Below are 25,764 nucleotides of genomic sequence, written 5' to 3'. Positions count from 1 at the left end.
GGTGTGTAATTTATCAGGAACGATGACAGGTCTTAGGTAGCTCTTGCAAACCCTTGAGCAACTAAACATTCAGACAAACCATCCTTTTAAATACTATTCCAGACAGATTGTTGGTACTTCCTCTGGGAACCTTCAGTTCTGGGAAGTTAACTTGTATTTGGGGATTGTGTGTTCTGAGTGTGTCTGTGAGTGGGTTGTAGTGGATTTATTTCACAGATGTGTTCAACGTGAAACATCCAGAACATTTATTTCTTAAAGTCTAGAGGCATTTATTGATTGCAGGTTTTGTTTTGCTGAGATAAGCATTTTAGAGTTGCTTGTGAAAGATGTTTTGCCTTTCTGGACTTGAAGTACTTGGTGGAACCTGGCATTGTGAACGGCATCTGTGCAACTACTTAACTGAAGGAGGCAAGAAGATTGGATGTCGTTTTCACAGTTTATATAGTTCAGGGAAATGGTTTCTGGCCTTCAATATTATCAACACTTCTGACCATTTTGGCCCATTTAAAGAAAAACAACATAAAAACAACTTCATAACAGAATCCCACACGGACCCCAGCTGGGATCAGCTGGGATCAGCTGGGATCAGTTCTCCCACAACTTTTCTCAAAACCTGGGACCTGCGATGGTTTAAGTTGTAGAAATGATTTATTTTAAAACCAACTGGAAACCAACAAATGTCTTATCTACAAAAATCAGGAACTATTAGGCTGGCAGAATAAAGCAGTGAATCTTATGTTGCAATGTTGTTCTTGATGCAGAAAAAAATATCCTCACCACCCAGTTTCTCTCTCTTTTTGTAGATTTTAAGATAGAAGCACTCATTGTGAAACAGATCTAAGTTTCAGACTAATCGTGAGGTCACACAATTTTAAATAAACAGCCTTTCTGCTGACTAGTCACTTGGGTATCTGGTTGGAAACTGGTTGCTTCAGTTGTGAAGTTTGCTTTACTTTCTTGTTTAAATTATTAAATGATAATTAAAAGAGGTAACAACATCATTTATTTCCCAGCAGTAAATGTGGTGCTGATCATTGACTGTCAGAGACCACTAAATCCTATCGTTTTGGTCTTCATAACGTGTCTTTTTTTAATAATCTCCCCTTGTGAACAGTATGATGGTTCACCCACCTGAGCAATGATCAGTCCTTTGAAAAATCCCTCCGATAACTTTGTCTCCATATTCCTTCAGTGTTGTTTGTTGTGTTTTGTTGTGTTGTTTCTTTCTTCCTTTACAATATTTTTATTGAATCCATGAAAAAAATACAGAGTACATGCATCAAAAAAGAAAGTAAAAATACTACTGAATACATTATATTAAGGCATACTTAGGATTACAATACTCTAAATCAATAATCACATATAGTAGTTAGGTAATAAGGAAAGAAAAAATTGAAATATTTTATTACAAAAAAAAATCTCCCCCCACTACCAAAACCCAAAGCTGTTAGATAGAAGAAACAGCAAGGAAAAACCTTAAAAAACGTAACTGTGTCAGCCAATATCTGCATTTTAGTCCCCAAATCAGAGATTTTGAAAATAATTCCAAAAGGGTCCCCACAGGGTTTAAAAGTCTAGGTTAGGTTCAAAAACGGAACAATGAATCTTCTCCAGATTCAAGTATGACATAACATCCCATAACCATTGAACATGCTTAGGCTGAGTAGCTTCCTTCCATTTAAGCAATACTGTTCTCCTGGCTATAAGAGAAATAAAAGCCAGAATATGTAAATCAGAAGCCTTCAAAATTATATCTTTTTCTCCAACAATCCCAAATAATGCAGTCAAAGGATTAATTTTAAAATTTATTTTTAAAAAGTACAGAAAAAGTATGAAAGACCTCTGTCCAATATTTTTAAGACGCTGACAAGTCCAAAACATGTGAATTAAGGAAGCCTCTCCGTTATTGCATTTATCACAGTAAGGAGATATATCAGAATAAAAATGGGATAGTTTATCTTTAGACAAGTGAGCTCTATGGACCACTTTAAATTGAAGGAGAGGATGACGGGCACATAATGATGAAGTATTAACCAACTTGAAAATTTCATTCCAAGTTTCCTCGGAAATCTGACATCTGTTTCAAATAATAAATAATTCCTTCAACGCAGAGGTATCAATTAGAATTTCGAGTTGGCTTTGAAATAAGTCATTTTATCAGCCACCTCTGGGAGGTGGTTGCCGCTGTCAGGACCAGCACTTGTTCCCGATCCCTCATTGTCCATGATATTGCAGAATATGTTGATGAGGCTGCAGAACATTCCCAAGGGGGAGGATGAACAGCCGGAGCTAGTTGTACATGTTGGTACAAACCACTTAGGCTGGAAAAGGGAAGAGGTCCTGCAGAATGTGTTCAGGGAGTCTGGAAAGAAGTTAAGAAGCCGGACCTCGAGGGCAGTGATCTCCGGATTACTCCCAGAGCCACGTGCCAGCGAGGCCAGGAGTAGAAGGACAGGCCAAATGAATGTGTGGTTGAGGAGCTGGTGCAGGGGAAAAGGATTCAGGTTCTTGGATTATTGGGATCTTTTCTGGGGCAGAGGTGACCTGTAGAAGAGGGGAACCAATATCCTGGCAGGGAGATTTGCTAATTCCGTGAATTCTGTCAGATCTTTGATGAACCAATCACATTTCTGCCCTCAGGGCATTGGCAGTGGACACCTTGGTTTAATATCGACCATCCCGGTGGGAGTGGAGACCTCGAGCGACTTGATGCCATCCAGAGACACTACCCAAACAAACTCTGCGCGTCACCGGTCGGCGTTGAAGCTCGCACGACGCAAGGTATACCGGCCACACTAACGGGGGAGACGTTTCACCTCAGCCCCCAGCACGGGTTCTGGTGTTTCAACACAGAGCAACCTTCGGGGAAACACTGCTCGAATTACGCCGTGAGGTTCCGGTGTCCCAGAGGTAAGTTCACAACTCGCTCAGCGGCCCCACTGACATCACTGCAGTTACGTTCATCGTTAGTGGGACCTGGATCAAGTGAGGCAGCTGCAGAGGGAATTTAATCCAGACAAGTGAGGTGATGCTCTTTGGGAAGTCAAGTTGTGGTCGGACATGGAGAGTAAATGTGTCAGGAGAGGGGCATGGACAGTAAATCTGTGAGGCAGATCCCGGTGGAAATAAACGAGCGTTTTCACTGAGATCAAATGGAAAGCAAACGGCTGGAGATCTGGAACACCGACATCCACCCAGGCAGCGCCTGAAGGAGAACGGAGTTAAGGGCCAGGGTGTTGCCAGGAGAAGCTAACGCTGGTTTTTGAAGGGGAGGGAGGTTTGGGGGAGAAGTGGAGGGTGGGATTTCCCCAAATGATGGAGAAATGCTTTGGCCACAGTGCCTTTAGGACCGAACAGATCTGCTGCCCAGGGCAGGTGGAGCAGGCTGGCAGGAAGTTGGTCAGGTCTGGAATCAAGAGGGATCAATCCCTCTCTAATCCGAAGGGAGGAGCTGAGCCCTGAGGGTGAGCCTTGGGAATGGGGAACATTTCTGCCTCCTGATCCACAAGCAGTGCTGAAGTTGTCATCGCCAGATTCAGACAAGCTTCCAGCATTACTGATATACAGGCAGTATGTTTTGTTCGTGCTAATGTCTTTACATTGAAATTTTCTTGGAAGCGAGAAAGGAACCACTACGGTTCCCACCACGCTACCTGCCTTCCTACAATGGCCCCTTTCATCTTTTCTCAGTCCCCCAGAATGCTCAAAGGTTCCCTCAGTCCCATGTAAGGCCTGGTCTCTCCCATCAGGCTTTCTCCTAATGCCTCACCGCCACCCCCCACCCCCACTGCCTCTCCCCCACCCCCTCTCTGGGTGGTCCGTGAAGACGGACGGTGACAGAACCAGACCGTGTGGACAGAAAGCTGAAACGTTTGGTTTTCCACCCGGGCGGTGAAGAGGAACCGGAGTGTTTGGGAAACCAAACATTCTGCTTCTTCATCCAAGAGGGGAATCCCTCAGTAACCACTCCGAATGTGAACAATAGATGCTCCTTCCACAATACAGGAAAAACTTTATGTTCTTCCCAGAAAGGGAGCAACCTACAAGATTCTGGTGGGACTGGAGAGATTCGATGCAGGAGGGCAGTGGTGGAATTCACAGCAGGGGTCAGTCTAAGGATCTGTCTCCGCTCTTCCCATCTTAGTGTTGTGACACCGGCAGAGAGGGAGAGGGACGGTCAGACGGCACCGGCGGACAGGGGGAGGGACGGTCAGACGGCACCGGCGGACAGGGGGAGGGGGAGGGGGAGGGGCAGGCCGTGGAGATATCCGAGGTTTCTGTTTTCTCCCTTCCAACTCAAGGCCAATCTTTTATTCTGAATTTCAAATCAGCTTTTTCCCCTGGGACAGTTCGCAGCTTCTCTCAGGGGTCTGATCAGGCAGCTCACCCTGCCCCTCTGCGCTCTCCAAGGGCCCAGCCTTCCCCTCTGCAGAACAGTAATAGGGAGATGTTAATTCCAGTACAGGGTTCACCCTCACCCTGAATGTCCTGCAGCCACTCCGAGACATTCCTGACCCTGGTCCCAGGGAGGCAACACATCACTGGACTCCCAGTCCTCTCCCCTGCCTCCTGCCCTGCGGAGCCAGTGGTGGTGCCACAACCTGGGCTGTTGCTGCCTGCCCCGGGAGGCCACTCCCCAGCGGCGTGCTGTCCTGTCTGAGAGGAGAACGGCCACAAGGAACTCCTGCGTTCAGTGGCCGCTCATCCCCCTGCTTACTGCCAGCCATTGCTTGCAGTGTTACTAGCTCACTCGACGTGGTCTCCACAATGTCCACAGCGTCACCGATGCCCGGACATGTGGCCACCCACAACCCCTGCTGCGTGATGTAATGTCAGGGGCTGGACCCACGGTGGGTACATGTAGGTCAGGGCACTGTAAACAGGGCCGAGTTCTCCTGCCATGGGATACCCTGCACCAAGCACCTCATTTACTGCTGGAGAAGCCAAGGGCTGCAGATGTGAAATCCACATGAAAAACACTCTGATGCTGGAGGAACTCAGCAGGCCAGGCAGCATCTGTGGAGAAAAGCAGGCGGTCAACGTTTTGGGTCAGGATCTTTCTTCAGGACCGAAGATAGGAAAAGGGGAAGCCCAATATATAGGAGGGAAAGGCAGAGCAGTGATAGGTGGACAAAAGAGGGGAGGCGGGGTGGGCGCAGGGTGGTGATAGGTAGATGCAGGTAAGAGATGGTGATAGGTAGGTGTGGGGGAGGAGGGGAGAGCAGATCCACCGGGGGACGGGTCACAGGTAAGGAGGGACAGCACCTCATTCTCCGTCTTGGAACCTTGCAGCCTAATGGCATGAACATTGAATTCTCCCACTTTAAGTAATCCCCACCACCCCCCCCCCCCCATCCCGCTTCTTCTCTGCTTCCCTTTGCTAGCCTCTTTTTTTCATTTCTCTCCTTAACTTTATAAAAATAAATGATAAATGGGGTGAAATGTTACCCAATGTTTTGGGACAATTCAGCACAGAACCAGCCAGGTTTGTTTCTGCAGGACCCGGTTCGACCGTGGCCGTGGGTTCCTGGTCCTCGTGGTCAGAGTGGGGACCCTGCAGCGGGGGCTGTGAGCAGACCGGAGTGCAGTCACGGAGACGGAGCTGCTCCGCAGCACAGCCTGAGGACTGCCCCGGTCCTCTGCAGGAAGGGCGGATGTGTACAGGACCACCCTGCGCAGGTAACTACACACAGCTGGAACGCTCCAAGGATTTACTGTGGGGAGACAACAATGAGAGGTTACCCCCAGGACTGAGATGATCAAAGGTTTATGAAGCTGATCACCAGGTTCCAGCCACCTCTTCCTTCATGAAACAACTAATCTGAGGTTAATCCCCTCCCCTGCATCACTCGCTTCCCACGCAGTTAGACGGTTGTCACACAGTAAATGCAACAATATTCCCTTGGACAAAAGAGGAAGGATTCACATTATAGTTCTGGTCAGTGGTCAGGCTTCCAAATGCAAGTGAGAAGGTGAAGCTCACCCCCAACCCCACCCCCACCTCCACCCCCACCCCCACCAATGTGGGTTTGCTAAAGGGACATAATGGATTTCTACTGCGACTTCCCCGAACACAGCATCAACCAAAGTAGCCAACAAAATACCCAGCAGAGTGCAGCGCTCCCTCAGTACACCCCCTCGCCCCTCCCACAGTGCGACCCTCCCTCACCACCGCCCCCCACAGTGAGACCCTCCCTCACCACCGCCCCCCACAGTGCGACATTCCCTCAGTACTGCCCCTCCCACAGTGTGACCCTCCCTCAGTACCGTCCCTCCCACAGTGTGACCCTCCCTCAGTACCGCCCCTCCCACAGTGTGACCCTCCCTCAGTACCGTCCCTCCCACAGTGTGACCCTCCCTCAGTACCGTGCCTCCTACAGTGTGACCCTCCCTCAGTACCGTGCCTCCCACAGTGTGACCCTCCCTCAGTACTGCCCCTCCCACAGTGTGACCCTCCCTCAGTACTGCCCCTCCCACAGTGCGACCCTCCCTCAGTACCGCCCCTCCCACAGTGTGACCCTCCCTCAGTACTGTCCCTCCCACAGTGTGACCCTCCCTCAGTACACCCCCTTGCCCCTTTTTTTTACTAATAAACGTTTATTCACTAAAAGCACTACAAAAGACAACCAGTTTCAATACACGACATCTAATACAGAAAAGAAGAAACTATGCAACGACATACTACGGTAGAGAATGCAAACTAATACTACCGAAACACACACGACGCTACACCCGTCAACGCGACACTTCAAATAAGAATCGCGTCCGTACCGTCCACGACACACGCGATCCCCTGAGGGGCCCACCGAGCGCGGAACTCGGCTAGGGTGCCCGCGGAAACCGCGTGCTCCCTCTCTAGACGCACCCGTGCGCGCACGTAAGCGCGGAAGACAGGCAGGCAGGCCGACCTGCCGGGACCCTCGGCCGCCCGCCGACGTGTCCCGTGGATGGCCAGCTTGGCCAGGCCCAGCAGGAGACCCACCAGGAGATCCGCCGCGCGCCCCTCCCCGCGCCGCACCGGGTGCCCGTAGACCAACAGCGCCGGGCTGAAGTGCAACCAGAACTTCAGCAGCAGCCCCCGCAGGTACTCGAAGAGGGGCTGCAACCTCTCGCACTCCGCGTACGCGTGGTACACCGTCTCCTCCCGGCCGCAGAAGTGACAGGCCGCCGGGGTGTCGGTGAACCGGCTCAAGAATCGGTTGCACGGCACGGCCCGGTGCAACACCCTCCACCCCAGGTCCCCGATGTACAGCGGGAGGACTCCCGCGTAGAGAGACCCCCACCGGGGACCGCCCTCGCTGCCCGCCGGCAAGACGGACCGCCACGGCGTGTCCGGCCGGCAGACCAGGGTGAGGAAGTGAAAGGTGTGCAGGAGCAGCCCGTACAAGGACCGCCTCGGCGCCTCGCGGAACGGCACCGTCGGCGTGTCCGCCAGGCGGCTCAGGTTGTGTCGCGCCACCTCCTGCGAGAGATGCCGGGCCCTGGGCCCGACCAGCCACTCCGGTGGGGCCGACGCCGGCGCAGCCGGGACCCCCCCGGCACCCGCCACGACCAGAGGGGGAGCGGCCGCGCGCTCACCGCGCGACACCGCGCCCCACACCCGCATCAGATCCCGGTAGAAACCGGGCAGACTCCCTCGCCCCTCCCACAGTGCGACCCTCCCTCAGTACCGCCCCCCCACAGTGCGACCCTCCCTCAGTACCGCCCCCCACAGTGCGACCCTCCCTCAGTACCGCCCCCCACAGTGCAACCCTCCCTCAGTACCGCCCCTCCCACAGTGCGACCCTCCCTCAGTACCGCCCCTCCCACAGTGCCACCCTCCCTCAGTACCGCCCCCCCACAGTGCGACCCTCCCTGAGTACCGCCCCCCCCACAGTGCGACCCTCCCTCAGTACCGCCCCTCCCACAGTGCGACCCTCCCTCAGTACCGCCCCTCCCACAGTGCGAACCTCCCTCAGTACCGCCCCTCCCACAGTGCGACCCTCCCTCAGTACCGTCCCTCCCACAGTGCCACCCTCCCTCAGTACCGCCCCCCCCACAGTGTGACCCTTCCTCAGTACCGCCCCTCCCACAGTGCGACCCTCCCTCAGTACCGCCCCTCCCACAGTGTGACCCTCCCTCAGTACCGCCCCTCCCACAGTGCGACCCTCCCTCAGTACCGCCCCTCCCACAGTGCGACCCTCCCTCAGTACCGTCCCCCCACAGAGACCCTCCCTCAGTACCGCCCCTCCCACAGTGTGACCCTCCCTCAGCACCGTCCCCCCACAGAGACCCTCCCTCAGTACCGCCCCTCCCACAGTGCGACCCTCCCTCAGCACCGTCCCCCCACAGAGACCCTCCCTCAGTACCGCCCCTCCCACAGTGCCACCCTCCCTCAGTACCGCCCCCCCCCCACAGTGCGAACCTCCCTCAGTACCGCCCCTCCCACAGTGCGAACCTCCCTCAGTACCGCCCCTCCCACAGTGCGACCCTCCCTCAGTACCGTCCCTCCCACAGTGCGACCCTCCCTCAGTACCGCCCCCCCCCCACAGTGTGACCCTTCCTCAGTACCGCCCCTCCCACAGTGTGACCCTCCCTCAGTACCGCCCCTCCCACAGTGTGACCCTCCCTCAGTACCGCCCCTCCCACAGTGTGACCCTCCCTCAGTACCGCCCCTCCCACAGTGCGACCCTCCCTCAGTACCGCCCCTCCCACAGTGCGACCCTCCCTCAGCACCGTCCCCCCACAGAGACCCTCCCTCAGTACCGCCCCTCCCACAGTGTGACCCTCCCTCAGCACCGTCCCCCCACCGAGACCCTCCCTCAGTACCGCCCCTCCCACAGTGTGACCCTCCCTCAGCACCGTCCCCCCACAGAGACCCTCCCTCAGTACCGCCCCTCCCACAGTGCGACCCTCTCTCAGCTCCAGCCGGGATCACATGCTCACGTCCTTGTATCAGGACCTTTGCCTGTGGTTGTTTTTTGTGGAATTCCCAACGAGAAGTAATTCAACAGTTACAGTCAACCCTGGATTAGTGTCTGGGCGAGAACCGGCCCACGACAGACTGCAGGTGGATTGAAAGGAACGGCAGAGGCACAGAATAAAACACTGTTGTCAACTGCTGTTGTTTCAGTGGCTTCCCTGGATTTCTCAGGAAGTTGAGACCTTCACCTCTCAGGAGTGAGTTGGTGTAACGGACTCCACAGGTAGGACGTCCCACCTTAGGATGTCCCGCATTCAGCCACTCTTGCAAGAAGTGAGAAGAGGGAAAGTGGATCACAGCTCGGCACCTGTTGTCTGCTGGGATCCGTTTCACTCCAAACTCTCGCCATTACCAACGGTCCCTCCAGTGCCAACTGCTGTCAGCTCTTCCCGTTGTCCCATTGGTTCTCTGCCGCCGATGTTGGTCACTGCACCCCTTTCCATCATCGTTGTTGCCAACAGCCCCTGTGGACCCTCATTGGTCGCCATCTGCCCAATGGTCATCGCCCACTCAACCTCTGCCCAACCACATTGGTCCTGACCTCTGCCCATCATCATTGGTCAGACAGCTCTGTGCAGCCTCATTGGCCGCTGTTCACCCTCTCCCTCGGACCTGCCACCATTGCCCGTTGCTGACTCTCTCGGCCTCGCCTCATGGTTTTGTTGTGTTCTGCTCACAGTGACTCCCTCAACTTCCCCGAGGCTGCTCAACGTTCCAGTGAAGAGCAGTGGACAGCGGCAGACTGCTGGTAATATCTGATTTATTCTTTATTGTGCAAACTAACGCCTGTTTCCCAATGGAACATCATCGTCAAATAAAATTGCAATTAACACTGTTGTAGATGTTATGTTTTATGGTATTCCAGAATTTTGTTCAATTGGTTGAATTTCCCAGACACACAAGTCATTCCCTATTTACTGAAGGATTCACGAAAACTGCCCAAACTATACGTTGAACTATACGAAACGTATCCTTGTGCACATGCTTATTGTCAGTTTTGAAATCCGTTGGTTGAAATGCGACAAGGAAGCTTTGGGTGGAACGTTCCCTGTCCAGAGCATCTTACGTCTTCCTGTAGTCCAGAACAATATTCTGGTGAAGATCTAAAGTGCCAACTCAGACCAGAGTTACAAATGTGCCCTCCTCCATACTCCTCCGCTGCAGCAATATCCAGCTCTGTGCTCCACACGGACTCCAGTCCTTTCCAGAGCGATGACCCTCTCCTCATTTCCCCCACAATGGCCAGTCCTGATTCTTGTAGTCACCCCAACTGAATATCCCTGAGCAGTAACCAGAGAGGCTCCATTCCACTACACAACACCCAGCATTGGACAGGGAGATGAAGGTCTCACTGGTCTCTAATGCAATGTGTTAGTCACTGACTTGTTTCACCCCCATCCTCGATAAAGACTGAATGTTCTGTCACTGAATCCCTTGGATTGCAAAATAAGAGTAAATGCAAGGGACACAGCAAATTAAACAGCTTCTGCGGAACGAGAAACAAAGTTCAAGTTTCAGATCAAACACCTTTCATCAGAGATCCGCAGGGTTTAAGGTGCAGAGAGAGGGGGAAGGGAAGGCAGGGATGATTCACGAGGTGCAGGGAAAATATCAGCTGTGAGTCGGGGCACAGGAAGTGCAATGGGACAAGTTAAAGAAAGAAACATACTCTAATATTGCAATATAAAGGTAACGAGATAAATGATCAGTAGAGCGGCTAATCCCGCGAACACACGTCCCACCACTCAGGATCACGGCAGCCTGAAGCAGGTGTAAGTCTTTGGCCCGAGCAGTGTGGAGAGATCGCTGGAGACCTGGAATACAAATGCTGCAGTATGATTGTATGGAATTGTTGAGCTCGGAGCTGGGTGCAGAATGCTGTGTTGTCCATTCAGGAGATGGTGCGTTACCTAATGGGAGGTGTGGAGGAGGTCAGAGTGGTCAGGGTGGGAGTGAGTGGAGAACCGATCGGTGAGAGAGAGCTCAGGGGCACAGCGGCAGACTGACGACAGACGTTCTGTGAAGCAGTTGCCCAATCTTCGGGGAGAGCACACTGTGTACACCAAGTGCAGCATGTTACTGACTGAAGAAAACCTGCTGCACAGGATGAATGCCCGGGTCCCAGGACAGTGGGGGGAAAGGGGATGTGCTGGAGAGGGAAGAATGAACCGGAACATTCCAGTGGGAACACGCCATAAGACCACAAGATACAGGAGCACAATTAGGCCATTCGGCCCATTGAGTCTGCTCTGCCAACAATCATAGCTGATTTTTTCAACCTCATTCTCCCCCCTTCTCGCCGAAGCCTTAACCCTTTTACCAATCAAGAACCTATGAATCTGCTTTAAACACACCCAATGACTTGGTTCCGCAGCCTCTGTGGCAACAAATTTCACAGATTCACCGCCTATCTGAAGAAATTCCTCCTCATCTCACTTTTAAAGGGACGCCCTATTCTGAGGCTGTGCCCTCGGATCCTAGACTCTCCCACTGATGGAAACATCCTCTCCACATCCACTCTATCCAGGCCTCTCAGTATCTGGTAGGTTTCACTGAGATCCCCACCTCATCCTTCTGAACTCCATTGAGTTCAGGCCCAGAGACATCAAACTCTCCTCGTATGACAAACCTTTCATTCCTGGGGCCATTCTTGTGAACCTCCTCTGGACCCTCTCCAGGGCCAGCACATCCTTCCTTAGATTCGGGGCCCAAAATTGCTGCCCTTGGGCATGTTGAAGGAGGGGGGGGGGCATTGGGAATTGTGCCTGGTGCTGGAGGTATGGGAATTGTGCCTGGTGCTGGAGGTATGGGAATTGTGTCTGGTGCTGGAGGTATGGGAATTGTGCCTGGTGCTGGAGGTATGGGAATTGTGTCTGGTGCTGGAGGTATGGGAATTGTGTCTGGTGCTGGAGGTATGGGAATTGTGCCTGGTGCTGGAGGTATGGGAATTGTGTCTGGTGCTGGAGGTATGGGAATTGTGCCTGGTGCTGGAGGTATGGGAATTGTGCCTGGTGCTGGAGGTATGGGAATTGAGGAGCTTGGGCCCCTGAATGTGAAGGCTGGTAGGAAGGAAGTTGTAGGCAAAAAGACTTCCATTCCAGTCTGGGAGTGGATGGAATGGGATTGAGTCTGGAATAGGGAAAGGAAATGTTTTGGTCCTTTAATTGAATCAATTCTGATTGACCCTGCATGGTGTGTTGCAGATTGTGAGCTAAGTTGCACCATGGGCCGTGTGGATGCAGCCTGCACCCAGTGTATATGTGAAGACTACCTGCTGTATGGTTCAGTGCGTCTCCAGGACGGTGCTCCAGCCTCCAAGGCAACTGTCCACCTGCGGGGAAGGTCCGACACACCACTGGCAGTCTGTGATGACAACGGCAAGTTCAGGATTCCTGGCCTCTGTCCCGATGGAAACACTGCTGTGGAGATTAGAAAACCCCGTTATGGAATTGCTGTTGTCACACTGAGCAAAAGCACCAGCAAAGTCTCCAACATTGACATAAAGCTCAGGAGATCTGGTAAGGAAATACACTGCACTCTGTGTTACACAGCTCACAGGAGGCATGTAATTACACACCATTCACTGTTACATAGGCCACTGGTTTGCACATTTCCTGTTGTGTTACACACCCTTCACTACTGTAGAAACATCACTGACACACAACCTTCACACTTACACACTCCTCACTATTACACCAGTCACATTACACACCCCTCACTTCAACATAACGATACACCATCTACTGTTACACTGGTCATTATTGCACATCCCTGAGTACGTCACGCCCCTCAATGTTATACACCACTTTTGTACACATCATCAAAACACACAGTCCACTCTTCACCGTTACACTCCCAATTACACAGCCCTCCCTATTTTAGACACTCCACTATTACACAACCTCACTGTTACACATCGGACTTTATCAGACACCTTTCACTATACATCATTCATCATTATCCACCTTTATTCTACACAGTTGACTGTTCCATATTCCTCAGAGCAAGGTGTGTACAGGAGGGGTGCAGCACATGCACTGGTGCTGTAATAGTGAAGTGTGCGTAACAGTGGGAGTGCAGAATAGTGGTGTGTTCATAGCGAGCAGTGTGGAAGAGTGATGTTGTGTACTTTAGGTGGGTGTGTTACAGGGAGAACTGTGTAACTACGGAGACCATGCAGCAGGAGTGGGCGTGTCACAGAGAAGGATGTGGACCTGCCCCTCCCTATGCCACACCGGGAGCAATTACACATCCTCACCATTACAGAGAACGGTGGTGGAGAGGAGATGGGGAGGGATGGGCAGCGAGGGGAGGATCAGCGAGGGGGAGGAGGGCAGAAGGAGGGGGTGTGTAACATTCAACACCAACAAACTTGTGTAGCTGTTGACCAACTGTGATACCTGATATAACCAGTCCAAATGATGCAACAAATAACAGCTAGTACAACCAGTAACCAACTGATATAACCAGAAACCAGCTGTTACAACCAACATACCATCAGAGGGTTCCCAATTACCTGAAATCACGGTTTTGTTACATCTTTCTGCAGAGAAGCCTTTCATCAGGACACAGCCCCAGAGCAAGGTCAGGCGTGAGGGACAAGGTGTCACCTTTTGCTGCCAGGTTGTGTGTGATCCACCTGCTAACAAGTACTCCTGGTAACAACCCTTCCATTCCGTTTGTGCTCCTTTCCCTTGATGTCTCTGTTCCTCTTGATCCCTGGAACCTCTGGGGAAGGGATCAATGGTCAGTGGAATAGATCAGTAGTCAAGGGTTGGATCATCAGCAGCTGGGGTCGGTGGTGGGACTGATGGTCAGGGAGGAGAGGTGGGTTGTTGAGGGCTGGAGCTGGTGGCCGGGTGGTGGGATTAACACTTGGGGGCTGGGATCAGTCCCCATGAGGTGTTGGGGCTGGTACTCATGGTCGGCAGTCTCCAGTGGGACCAGGGTCAATAGTCGTGGAGTGGGTTGGGATCAGTGGTGGAAGATGGGAGCAGTACTCGGGGAGCATTAGGGTCGGTGGTGTTGTACCATCAGTAGTCAGAGGGGAGAGTTAGTTGTTAGGAGCTTTGGTGTCAATATTGGGATGGGATCGGTAGTTGGGAACATTGGGATGGGATCGGTAGTCAGGAACATTGGGATCTGTATTAGGATAGGATCGGTAGTCGGGAACGTTGGGATTTGTATTAGGATAGGATCGGTAGTTGGGAACATTGGGATCTGTATTGGGGTGGAATCGGTTGTCGGGAGCTGCGTTGTTGGTACTCAGTGGTTTTGGTAATCGAGGGCTGGGGTCAGTCTGTGTGGGGCAGTCAGACTGGTAGTTGGAGGCTGTGTTCAGTAGTCAGGAGGTAGGGATTGGTGGATGGGGCATTGGGTAGATAGTTGGGTGGATTAGGGTCTGGGATTAGTTGTCAGCAGCTGAAATCAGTCGTATTAGTTGATTATTGTCACATGTACTGAGATCCAGTGAAAAGCTTTTGTTTGCATGCTGTCCAGACAGATCATGCTGTACATAACAACATCGAGGTAGTAAAAACAGAATGCAGAATATAGTGTTAAAGTTACAGAGAAAGTTCAGTGCAGGTAGACAATAAGGTGCAAGGTTTACAATGAGATAGATTGGGAGATCGAGAGTTCATCTTTAAGCATATGAGAGGTCCATTGGAGTCTGACAACAGTGGGATAGAAGCTGCCCTTGAGCCTGGTGGTGCGTGTTCTCAAGCTTTTGTATCTTCTGCCCAACAGGAGAGGAGAAAAGAGAATGTCTGGGGTGGGAGAGGTCTTTTATTATGTTGGCTGCTTTCCTGAGGCAGCAAGAAATGTAGACTCAGTGGAGGGGAGGCTGGTTTGTGTGATGTGCTGGGCTGTGTCCACAACTCTCTGCAGTTTCTTGTGGTCTTGGGCAGAGCAGTTACCGTACCAAGCTGTGATACATCCTGATAGGATGCTTTCTATGGAGCATTTATAAAAATTGGTAAGAGTCATCGAGGTCATGCCGAATTTCCTTAGCCTTCTGAGGAAGTAAGAACATAAGAAATAGGAGCAGGAGGAGGCCGTCCGCCCATCGAGCCTGCTCCGCCATTCAATAAGATCATGGCTGATCTGCTGTGGACTCAGATCCACCTACCTGCCTTTTCCCAGAACCCTTAATTCCCCTACAATGCAAAAATCTAACTGTGTCTTAAATATATTTAATGATGTAGCCTCTACTGCTTCCCTGGGCAGTGAATTCCACAAATTCACTACTCTCTGGGAAAAGCAGTTTCTCCTCATCGCCGTCCTAAATCTAGTCCCCCGAATCTTGAGGCTATGTCCCCTGGTTCTAGTCTCACCTCCCAGTGGAAACAACCTTCCTGCCTCTATCTTATCTATCCCTTTCATAATTTTATATGTTTCTATAAGATCCCCTCTCATTCTTCTGAATTCCAGTGAGTATAGTCCCAGGTGACTCAATCTCTCTTCATAGGCTAACCCCCTCATCTCCGGAATCAACCTTGTGAACCTCCTCTGCACTGCCTCCAAAGCCAGTATATCTTTCCTCAAGTAAGGAGAACAGAACTGCACGCAGTACTCCAGGTGCGGCCTCACCAGTACCCTGTACAGTTGCAGCACAACCTCCCTGCTCTTAAATTCAATCCCTCCAGCAATGAAGGCCAACATTCCATTTGCTGCCTTGATAACCTGTTGCACCTGCAAACCAACCTTTTGCGATTCATGCACACAGGCACTCCCAAGTCTCCCTGCACAACAGCATGCTGCAACCTTTCACCATTTAAATAATCATCTGATCTTCTATTTTCCTTCTAAAGTGGATGACCTCACATTTACCAACACTGTACTCCATCTGCCAGACCCTTGCCCACTCACTTAACCTACCTATATCTCTCTGCAGACTCTCCGCATCCTCTGCACAATTTGCTTTTCCACTCAATTTAGTGTCATCAGCAAACTTAGATACGCTACACTCGGTCCCCTCCTCCAAATCATTAATGTATATCATGAACAGTTGTGGGCCCAGCACCGACCCCTGAGGCACTCCGCTCACCACTGATTGCCAACCAGAGAAACACCCATTTATCCCAACTCTCTGCCTTCTATTGGTCAATCAATCCTCTATCCATGTTAATACATTACCCCAACTCCATGCATCCTTATCTTGTGGATAAGTCTTTTATGCAGCACCTTATGTGGCTTGTGAGTTTCACCTTGCAGAGTCGGGAGTTGGAGCGGGACCTTTAGAAAGAGATGAGTCTCTGTGCCTGAGCTGGTGAGTTTCACCTTGCAAAAGTCTAAACGAGGCACATTTGCAAATTGTTACCTGCTGATTGGCTGATTAACAGCAGCAAATAAAGGGAAGGCAGGTAGCAGTGGAGTGGTCAGTGTTAGAGTGGGGAGCTGAGAGGCTTTGGTGAGAAGAGGTGAAGGTAAGTTTCTTTCTTTACTGTGGTGTTCCCTTCAGTGCAGAGCAGTGAAACTGGCTCCAGGGTCAGTGGTGTGTTCAGCTTGTGAGATGTGGGAGTTCTGGGAGACATCCAATCTCCCTGATAACTACATCTGCACGAGGTGCATCCAGCTGCAGCTCTGTACAGACTGTGTTAGGGAACTGGAGCTGCAGCTGAATGACCCTCAGCTCCTACGGGATACTGAGTACATAGACAAGAGCTACAGGGAGGCAGTCACTCCGAGGCTGCAGGAGGCAGGTAGCTGGGTGACTGTCAGGAGAAGGACGGAGAATAGGCAGTTAGTGCAGAGCACCCCATGGCTGTTCCCCTCAATAGCAGGTATATCACTTTGGATACCGTTGGGGGGGATGACCTACCAGGGGAAAGCTGCAGTGACCAGGTCTCTGGCACTGAGCCAGATTGTGTGGTGCAGAAGGGAAGGGGCAGAAGAGGAGGGTGGTAGTGATAGGGGATTCCATAGTAAGGGGGGCAGACAGGAGATTCTGTGGATGTTGAAGACTCCCGGATGGTATGTTGCCTGCTGGGTGCCAGGGTCAGGGATGTCTCAGATTGGGCCCACAGCATTCTGAAGGGGGTTGGGTGAACAGTCAGAGGTCGTGGTACATATTGGTACCAATGACATAGGTAGGAAAAAAGATGAGGCTCTGAAGAAGGAATATAGGGAGCTAGGTAGGAAACTGAAAAGCAGGACCTCAGGGGTAGTAATCTCTGGATTGCTGTCTGTGCCACATGCCAGTGAGGGTAAAAATAGGTTGATTTGGCAGATGAATGCATAGCAAGGAGGTGGTGCAGGGGGCAGGGTTTCAGATTTGTGGATCATTGATATCCCTTCTGGGGAAGGTATGACCTGTACAAAAGGGACGGGTTACACCTGAACTGGAGGGTGAAACCAATATTCTTGCAGGCAGGTTTGCTGGAGCTGTTGGGGAGGGTTTAAACTATTTTGGCAGGGGGATGGGAACCTGAGTGATGGGTCAGAGCTTGGCTCATTTAATGTACAAGTAGATGCAGAGTGTAGAAAGACTGAGGAAGGATAGGCAGTTGAAAGGACAAAATTGCAGTCAGGTGGATGGGCTGAAGTATCTACCTTAATGCAGAGGTATCGGGAACAAGGCTGATGAACTTAGAGTGTGGGTAAGTACATGGAACTATGACGTGGTGGCCATTACAGAGACTTGGCTGTTGCGAGGGTCAGGAGTGGCTGTTGCGAGGGTCAGGAGTGGCTGTTGGATATTCCGGGGTTTACATGTTTCACAAGGGACAGGGACGGAGGTAACAGAGGTGGGGCAGTGGCTTTGCAGACCAGGGACAGTGTCACAGCTGCAGAAAGGGAGGACGTCCTGGAGGGATTGTCCACTGAGTCTGTGGGTGGACGTCAGAAACAGAAGGGGAGCAATCACTCTATTGGGAGTATTCTACAGACCCGTCAATAGCAGCAAATAACCTTGACGTTTGTGAGGATGGTGTACAACAGGCTGATGTGCTCGGGCATGTCGATGTGAGGAAAGATGTGCTGGAACTATTGGAAAAACATTAGGATAGATAAGTTGCTGGGGCCGGACGGGATATATCCAGGGTTATTATAGGAAGCAAGGGAAGAGATTGCTGTGCCTTTGGCGATGATCTTTGCATCCTCACTGGCCACAGGACTAGTGCCAGATGATTGGAGGGTGGCAAATTTTCTTTCCTTTGTTTAAGAAAGGGAGTAGGGATAACCCTGGGAATTACAGACCAGTGAGTCTTCAGTGGTGGGCAAATTACTGGAGAAGATTCTTAGAGACAGGATTTATGAGCATTTGGAGAAGCAGAGGCTGATTAGGGACAGCCAGCATAGCTTTGAGGGCAGGTCATGCCTCATGAGCCTGACTGAATTCTTTGAGGATGTGACAAAGCACATTGAAGGTAGAGCAGTGGGTGTGGTGTACATGGATTTCAGTAAGGCTTTTGATAAGGTTCCTCATGGAAGGCTTATTCAGAAAGTCAGGAGGCATGGGATCCAGGAAAACTTGGCTGTGTGGATTCAGAATTGGCTCACCCATAGAAGACAGGGTGGTGGTAGATGGAGCGTATTCTGCCTGGAGGTCGGTGACCAGTGGTGTTCAACAGGGATCTGTTCTGGGACCCCTGCTCTTTGATTTTTCTAAATGACTTGGATGAGGATGTGGAAGGGTGGGTTAGTAAGTTTGCTGATAATACAAAGGTTGGTGGTGTTGTGGATAGTGTAGAAGGGTGCTGTAGGTTACAACAGGATATTGATAGAATGCAGAGCTGGGCTGAGAAGTGGCAGATGGAGTTCAACTTGGACAAGTGTGAAGTGATACACTTTGGGAGATTGAATTTGAAGGTGAATACAAGGTTAATGGCAGGACTCTTAGCACTGTGGAGGAACAGAGGGATCTTGGGGTCCATGTCCATAGATCCCTCAAGGTTGCCATGCAGGTTGATATTGTTGTTAGGAAGGTGTATGGAGTGTTGGCCTGCATTAGTTGGGGTATTGAGTTCAAGAGCTGCGAGGTGATGTTGCAGCTCCATAGAACTCTGGTCAGAGCACACTTGGAGTATTGTGTTCAGTTCTGGTCACCTCTTTATAGAAAGGATGTGGAAGCTTTAGAGGGTGCAGAGATTTACCAGGATGTTGCCTGGATTGGAGAGCATGTCTTATGAGGATAGGTTGAGTGAGCTGGGGCTTTTTCCTTTGGAGAGGAGGATGAGAGGTGACCTGATAGAGGTGTACAAGATGATCAGAGGCATAGATTGAGTGGACAGTCAGACTTTTTACCAGGGCAACAATGGCTAACACAAGGGGACATAATTTCAAGGTGATTGGGGGATGTTAGGGTTAAGTTTTTTTTAGAGCAGTGGGTGCATGGAACACACTGCCAGCAGAGGTTGTGGGGGCAAATACATTAGGGACATTTAAGAGACTCTTAGATAGGTGCACAAATGATAGAAAAATAGGGGGCTATGTGGGAGGGAAGGGTTAGATAGATCTTAGAGCAGGATAAAATGTCAGCACAACATTGTGGGCCGAAGGGCCTGTACTGTGCTGTAGTGTTCTGTTATCAAATGCCTTCTGGAAATCCAAGTAAACAACACTCACCTGTTCCCCTCTATCTTCTGGGCTTGTTGTAAGTAGATGTGCTGGTGAGCTTTCCTGACCATAGTGTCCACGTGGTTGGAACAGGACAAATTGTTGATGATATTTACACCTAGGAATTTGAAGCTGTCGACCATCTCCACCTCAACACCATTGCTGCAGATGGGCATGTATTCCACCCAATTCCCGAAGTCAATGACCAGCTGACACTGAGGGAAAGGTTGTTGTTGGCTGAGATCGGTAATTGGATACTGGGTTCAGTGGGCAGTCATGTGACTGTCACATTCGTCCAGCTCTCTTCTCCCCCCCTCACCTGGATCCACCTACCACTCACCAGTCCTGATGAAGGGTCTCGCCCTCAAACATGGACTGTTCATTTCCCTCAGCAGATGCTGCCTGACCTGCTGAGTTCCTCCAGCTTTTTGTTTCCTGAGGAACACATTGCGAGAGCGGTGTCGGTGATGGGGTATCCAGGACATCCTGTGACAGGCCCACAAGTTATTGGCCAAGTGCAGAAGATGACTCAACTTTGCGCTGAGTCGAGACCTGACCCTCGCAGCTGCCTGGCTGACCACAGGTTGAAGTGAATCAGATTGGTACACTTCAGGGGAGAGTGGATGTACGTGAGGGAGGAGAGAATAAACACGTGAGACTTGCAGATTAGGGTGAGGAGTGATTGGAGGGGCTCAGGTGGAGCATAATCACTAGCTTGGAGTGTTTCTGTGCAGGATAGCCCCTGTAACCTGGCACATCACATGTTTGCCTCTGTTCAGTACCATTTACACAGCACATTGTTTCCCACTGTAGGTATCACAATGGTTCGTTGCTGGATGTGACAACAGCGGGATCTGGCAGTGTGCTTGCGTTACACCAGCTACAACCTCAACATGCTGGGCAGTACATGTGTCGTGCCAGCAACTCCATGGGCTCCATTAAATCCCAGCCAGCCACACTCACCGTGACAGGTCTGAGAATGCAACTCATTTACAGCTAACTGTTGCTTAGAGAATTTCTCAACCATATTTCCTCCCATCCCCCACCCTTCACTACATCAGGGTAAACCAGCCTACATGTCACACCACCTACACTGATGTCGAAAGGGGCAGTGGGACACAGCTCAGAGGGATTTACTGAGCGATAAATATTGACCCCAGAATGTGTGGAAGAACTCGGAAATAATTCCAAGGAATATTTTCCATCCACGAGGCCTGGTCTGCTATCAACCTCGCTCACCGTAGTGCTGGTCCTCAGTAACCGTGGCAGTGATCCATGATCCTTCCCCGACAGGATGTCTCCCTTTCAGCACTGCCCCGTGATAGGGTCTTGCCCCTTGGGTCTGCCCCTCCCACAGTGCGGCCCTCCCTTGGGTCTGCCCCTTCCACAGTGCGGTGCTCCCGTGTGGATTACCCCAGCTGGATTGCCTGTGTGGATTCAAATGGGACAGTTCCATGGAGTTTCCTGGCATGTACATTTCTCCCAGGAAATTGCACAGGGTTTTCCTGGCTTGACCCAGGTTCCATTGAGGGACACCAGCTGTCTCAGTACAATCCAGTCTTCACTTGAGCAGTTGAGGTTTGACTGACATTACCCCTTTCCATTCCTAGGCTGTCATTACCAATTTTCCTTTCAAACCAATATTTTTAGAGCATACTAGGGTTTCCCTTGATTTCCCAGGCCAGCTTTCCTAATTTCATTCCTGCACCTTCTGTAGTCCCCTGGGGGTTTTTTGAAGTGTTAAACTCTGGGGAGGTCACATACTTGCCTGATTTGCTTTATCCTGCCCAATGTTCCTCAGCATCAAGGAGGAACCAACATGTTTCAGTAGGGACATTATTTCTTCATTTCTAAGGAAGTGAGATTTGCTGGTGAGCCAGCAGTTACTCCCATCACTAGCTCCCCAGTGGTGGTGAGTGACCATCTTGACCCATTGCAGTCCTCTCGGTGATAGTGCTCCCACATGGCTGTTTGAGAGCCAGTGGCCGGGAAGGATGATACATTTCCCAGTCAGGCTGGTGAGCCTGTGGTTGGTGATGTTTCCATGAGGTTCCAACCCTCACCATCCCTCCCTCCCTGAAGCCTCTAACTGCTCTGATGTTGTTTACCTTCAAGTATCTGCGCCCAGTCCTCCTCGGTTCACTCATGTCTCACCCCAAGTTATGATCACTGCTTCCAAGATGCTCCCCAATGAGGACCAGCACCGTCCCTTCTCCAGCTCACTGTGTTCTGATTTGAGAAGTTGTTCAAGAACTCTGCTCCATCTCCTGACACAGTGGCGGCATTCCAAATTATACCATGGAAAACCAGTGCTAGTCCTCAGATGGAAAACTCTAGTCTGCCAGCTGCAGGGTCACCCATTCCTCCCTCCAGCGGTGGGATAGGGCCTGCTGTGTAGTTCTGGTGACTTCTGCCTTTGTAAGGGCACGCTGCCACTTCCAGTAGAGCTGCAGATGCTCCTGTTGTGTGACACTGAACGTGTCTGTGGGTTCTTGTTTTCACAGCACTGACTGCTCCTTCATGTAACCCGACCCCTCAGGGCTACTTAATTCGACTCCCTTCTGACTGTTACCAGAACCAGAGTCAGTCCTTTCACTACGATGTGGGGAGATGTCCTGCAACAGCGTGCGCTGGGGGCGAGGAACCAGAGGGGGTGTGCAAAGATGCAACAAGGTATTGCTGTGGAGCGGTGAAGTTAGAGGACAGGACCATTTCCTGCTCCAGGTACACACTCCCCGTCAGGGTGGTGACCAGATGTGGATGCCAGAGGTGCACTGACACCAAAGCAACTGTCCGTGGCCGTGCAGTGGCTGCTGATAACGGGGAACCCATGCGATTTGGACAGATCTTCATGGGGGGGAAGAAAATCAGCATAACTGGGTACAAAGGCACCTTCTCGCTGGTGGTCCCAGCCAACACCGATCGGCTGGTCCTCATCTTTGTGGACCGCCATCAGAAGTTTGTGAATACCACAAAGGTACTGCCCTTTAACAGGAAAGGAGGTGCTGTGTTTCACGAGATCAGGCTTGTAAGGAAGAGACCAGCAATGACATTGGATTGTTCCGTCAGCAACACCATCAGCCTGGGTGCAAAAGAAAACCAAAACCCAGTGGCTGAGCTGGAGATCCCAGCCAACTCCTTCTACAGACAGAACGGGGAACCATACAGGGGGCTGGTGAAAGCCAGCATCACCTTCCTGGATCCCAGAGATATCTCATTAGCCTCAGCAGCACAAAGTGACCTCAACTTTGTTAGTGAAGAAGGGGACATTCTACCCTTGAGAACCTATGGCATGTTTTCTCTGGATTTCACAGACGAGGCAGCAGTGAACAGTCTCAGTGCAGGGCAGGTGAGGGTATTTTTGGACACAGCCCAAGTCAATATGCCAGCACACCTGGAACAGATGAAGCTGTGGTCACTCAATCCCAGAACTGGCTTCTGGGAAGAAGAAGGGGACTTCACTTTTGCTCCAAGCCGTCGAGGTAAACGTGAAGAGCGAACTTTCCTGGTGGGTAACATGGAGATTCGGGAGAGGAGGCTCTTTAACCTGGATGTGCCAGAAAGCAGGAGGTGCTATGTGAAAGTCCGATCCTTCCGAGGTGATCGCTTTATGTCTGGAGATCAGTTAGAGGGAGTAGTTGTATCGCTCATTAACCTGGAACCAGCGCCAGGATTTAGCGCCAATCCGCGGGCCTGGGGCCGTTTTGACAGTGTGATCACTGGTTCCAATGGTGCCTGTGTGCCGGCTTTCTGCGATGAGCGGCAGCCCCACGCGTACTCTGCCTATGTGATGGCAACTCTCGGGGGAGAGGAGCTCGAGGCTGTGGCTTCCTCCCACACTCTGAATTCCAACATTGGTGTACAGCAGCCCTACCTGCAGAAGCTGCAGTACCGGCGGTCAGACCACCAGGACCCCAGGGCCAAGCGGACAGCTTTCAGTATCAATGTGGCCAAGCCCAACCCCAACTCAGCAGAGGAGGTGAACGGTCCCGTTTACCCCTACGAGAAACTGAGAGAGTGTGAAGAGGCTCCCTTTAGTGCTGGCCATTTCCGCTTTTACAGAGTGGAGGGTGACAGATATGACTACAACACTGTAGCCTTCAATGACGACGACCCAATGAGTTGGACAGAAGACTATCTCGCATGGTGGCCACGGCCACTGGAGTTCCGAGCTTGTTACATCAAGCTGAAGCTCATTGGAACACAAGAAATCACCGTGAGGTCTCGAAACCTGGGAGGAACTCACCCTCGGACAGTGGGGCAGTTGTACGGCCTCCGTGATGTCCGGAGCACTCGTGATGTGAACCAGCCTGGTGTATCTGCTGTCTGTCTGGAGTTCAAATGCAGTGGCACACTCTATGACCAAGAGCGTGTTGACCGTACACTAGTGAAGGTCATCCCACAAGGTCACTGCCACATGGAAAGTGTGAACAATATGTTACGGGAATATTTGGTCAACCATCTGCCTCTAGCTGTTAACAATGACACCAGTGAGTTCACCATGCTGGCTCCACTCGATCCTCTGGGCCACAATTATGGCATCTACACAGTAACTGACCAGGATCCAGCCACAGCCAAGGAAATAGCACTGGGGAGATGTTTTGATGGAAGCTCAGACAGTGTCTCCAGAGTCATGAAGTCTAATGTGGGTATTGCACTGACCTTTAACTGTGAGGACAAGCCAGTGAGTCAGCAGAACATCTTCCAGAGCCTGCAGACCTTCCCAGGACAGCCACCTGTGTATAATCAAAGGATGGGAAGAGGGAAGAGAGGTCGGGGACAGGGAGTTAAACTGTGGGGCCTTCGCCTGTTTAATAAATCGAGACAACCGAGACAGGCACCAAGAGTGAAGGCAGGAGAACCTGTTGTTCAGTGAATGTGGATTAAACCAGTGCTTTGCTCCAAACTATGTAGTTTCAAAAACTTGTAACAAGGTCAAGTCTTCCATAGGGAGGAAATGTTCCGAATTCTGAACTGTGATATCAGTTCTCCATTCTATTTATTTCTGGTAGTGTTTCAAAACAGTGCTTTCCAGTTTACACCATATACAATGTGTTTGAGTAAACTGGGATTTAAACTGGCAGTAAATACCTTTCCCTTGATGTGCCAGCTTGAACTTACTTCAACCTTTGATATAATTATTCTGCTTGTAGTTAGTATTATGGAATACCAGATGTTTGTAAAATAAATAGCTCAAGTTTTACATCTACATTGTTCTTCTGCTAAATATGATTGCACTGGCGATAATCCTTAACGCTGCAGGACTACAGTGCTGGAGGGGTTAGATGAGTTGGGGATAGTTTTCCTTCCAGCAAAAATAAACTAAAGGAAGACATTTGAATTCATGTGCAGCTTGATGCTGTAAGGAGAAACACTTTCCATTGAGCTAGGAACAAACTTACCAAACTTTGTCCTTTGCCATTTACAACAAGACAGACTGGAATCCTTGCCCAACTAAACTTTACACAGGTTGGGTGTTGCAGCTTCCAGAAACACCATCACTGTTCATTATTCTAGTTTCAAATCACTTAACTCAGCCAAGTCAGGGATAGGTTATCATGTACAAACATCCCTCAGAGTATGGGTCAGCTGGCAAGTCTACTCCTCTGACTGTGGTTCCAATGTTCACTCTTTATCATCAGTGGTGTGGGGGTGTGATCAGTCAGTAATCAGCCTGCGCAGTATACCTTGTCACATAGGCAGCTTCATTGGCAGTCTACTCCCCTGCAAACAGATCCCACACTCCTTCACCATCTGGAAGTCAGGAGGATAATGACAAGGTGTAGGAGAGGCCACAGTAAGATCACAAACTGTTCTGTGCTGCATGGGATTTTTCCAGACCAAGATGGCAATTTAAGAAAGTGAAAATATCTGCAGATGCTGCAAATCTAAAAAACAAAGTACCGGAAACACTCAAAGTAACATTTCAGGTCAATAAACCTTCACCAAATTCTTCTGGAAATCTAAATCAGCTAGTTTCTTTTTATCCACCTGCATGTTACATCCTCAAGATAACTTCATCAAACAGCATAGTCCTTTGATAAAACAGTGTTTACTCTGCCTGATTGTACCACAATTTTCTAAATATCTTGCTACTACTTCCCACAATTAATTCCAACGTTTTCCCACTGACAAATGTCAAGCTCATTAACCTTCAGTATCTTGTTTCATGTCACCTTCCTTTCTTGAATAGAAGTGTTGGAATTGCAGTTTTCTGATCTGCTGGGGCCATTTCAGAATCAAGG

At 50.6% G+C, this 25,764-nt stretch overlaps 1 protein-coding gene across 2 annotated transcripts in view; it reads left to right on the top strand.

The window, feature by feature from the left end:
• The window catches only part of LOC127583826 (cartilage intermediate layer protein 1-like), a 33,579-nt gene extending 8,195 nt beyond the window's left edge, over nucleotides 1-25,384 (top strand). For both annotated transcript variants that reach the window (XM_052040192.1, XM_052040193.1), the window contains exons 3-9: nucleotides 2,641-2,910; nucleotides 5,500-5,679; nucleotides 9,642-9,710; nucleotides 12,166-12,480; nucleotides 13,512-13,620; nucleotides 20,333-20,490; nucleotides 22,024-25,384. In XM_052040192.1, the coding sequence (XP_051896152.1) occupies nucleotides 2,641-2,910; nucleotides 5,500-5,679; nucleotides 9,642-9,710; nucleotides 12,166-12,480; nucleotides 13,512-13,620; nucleotides 20,333-20,490; nucleotides 22,024-24,395 (3,473 nt within the window). In that variant the 3' untranslated portion in view covers nucleotides 24,396-25,384. The remainder of the gene's footprint in view (nucleotides 1-2,640; nucleotides 2,911-5,499; nucleotides 5,680-9,641; nucleotides 9,711-12,165; nucleotides 12,481-13,511; nucleotides 13,621-20,332; nucleotides 20,491-22,023) is intronic.
• The last annotated feature ends 380 nt before the right edge of the window (nucleotides 25,385-25,764 follow it).

Source organism: Pristis pectinata, chromosome 28, assembly GCF_009764475.1.
Source record: "Pristis pectinata isolate sPriPec2 chromosome 28, sPriPec2.1.pri, whole genome shotgun sequence".
NCBI lineage: Eukaryota > Metazoa > Chordata > Chondrichthyes > Rhinopristiformes > Pristidae > Pristis > Pristis pectinata.
Note: the sequence above shows the minus strand (reverse complement) of the source record. Positions and strands in the feature narration are given on the sequence as shown.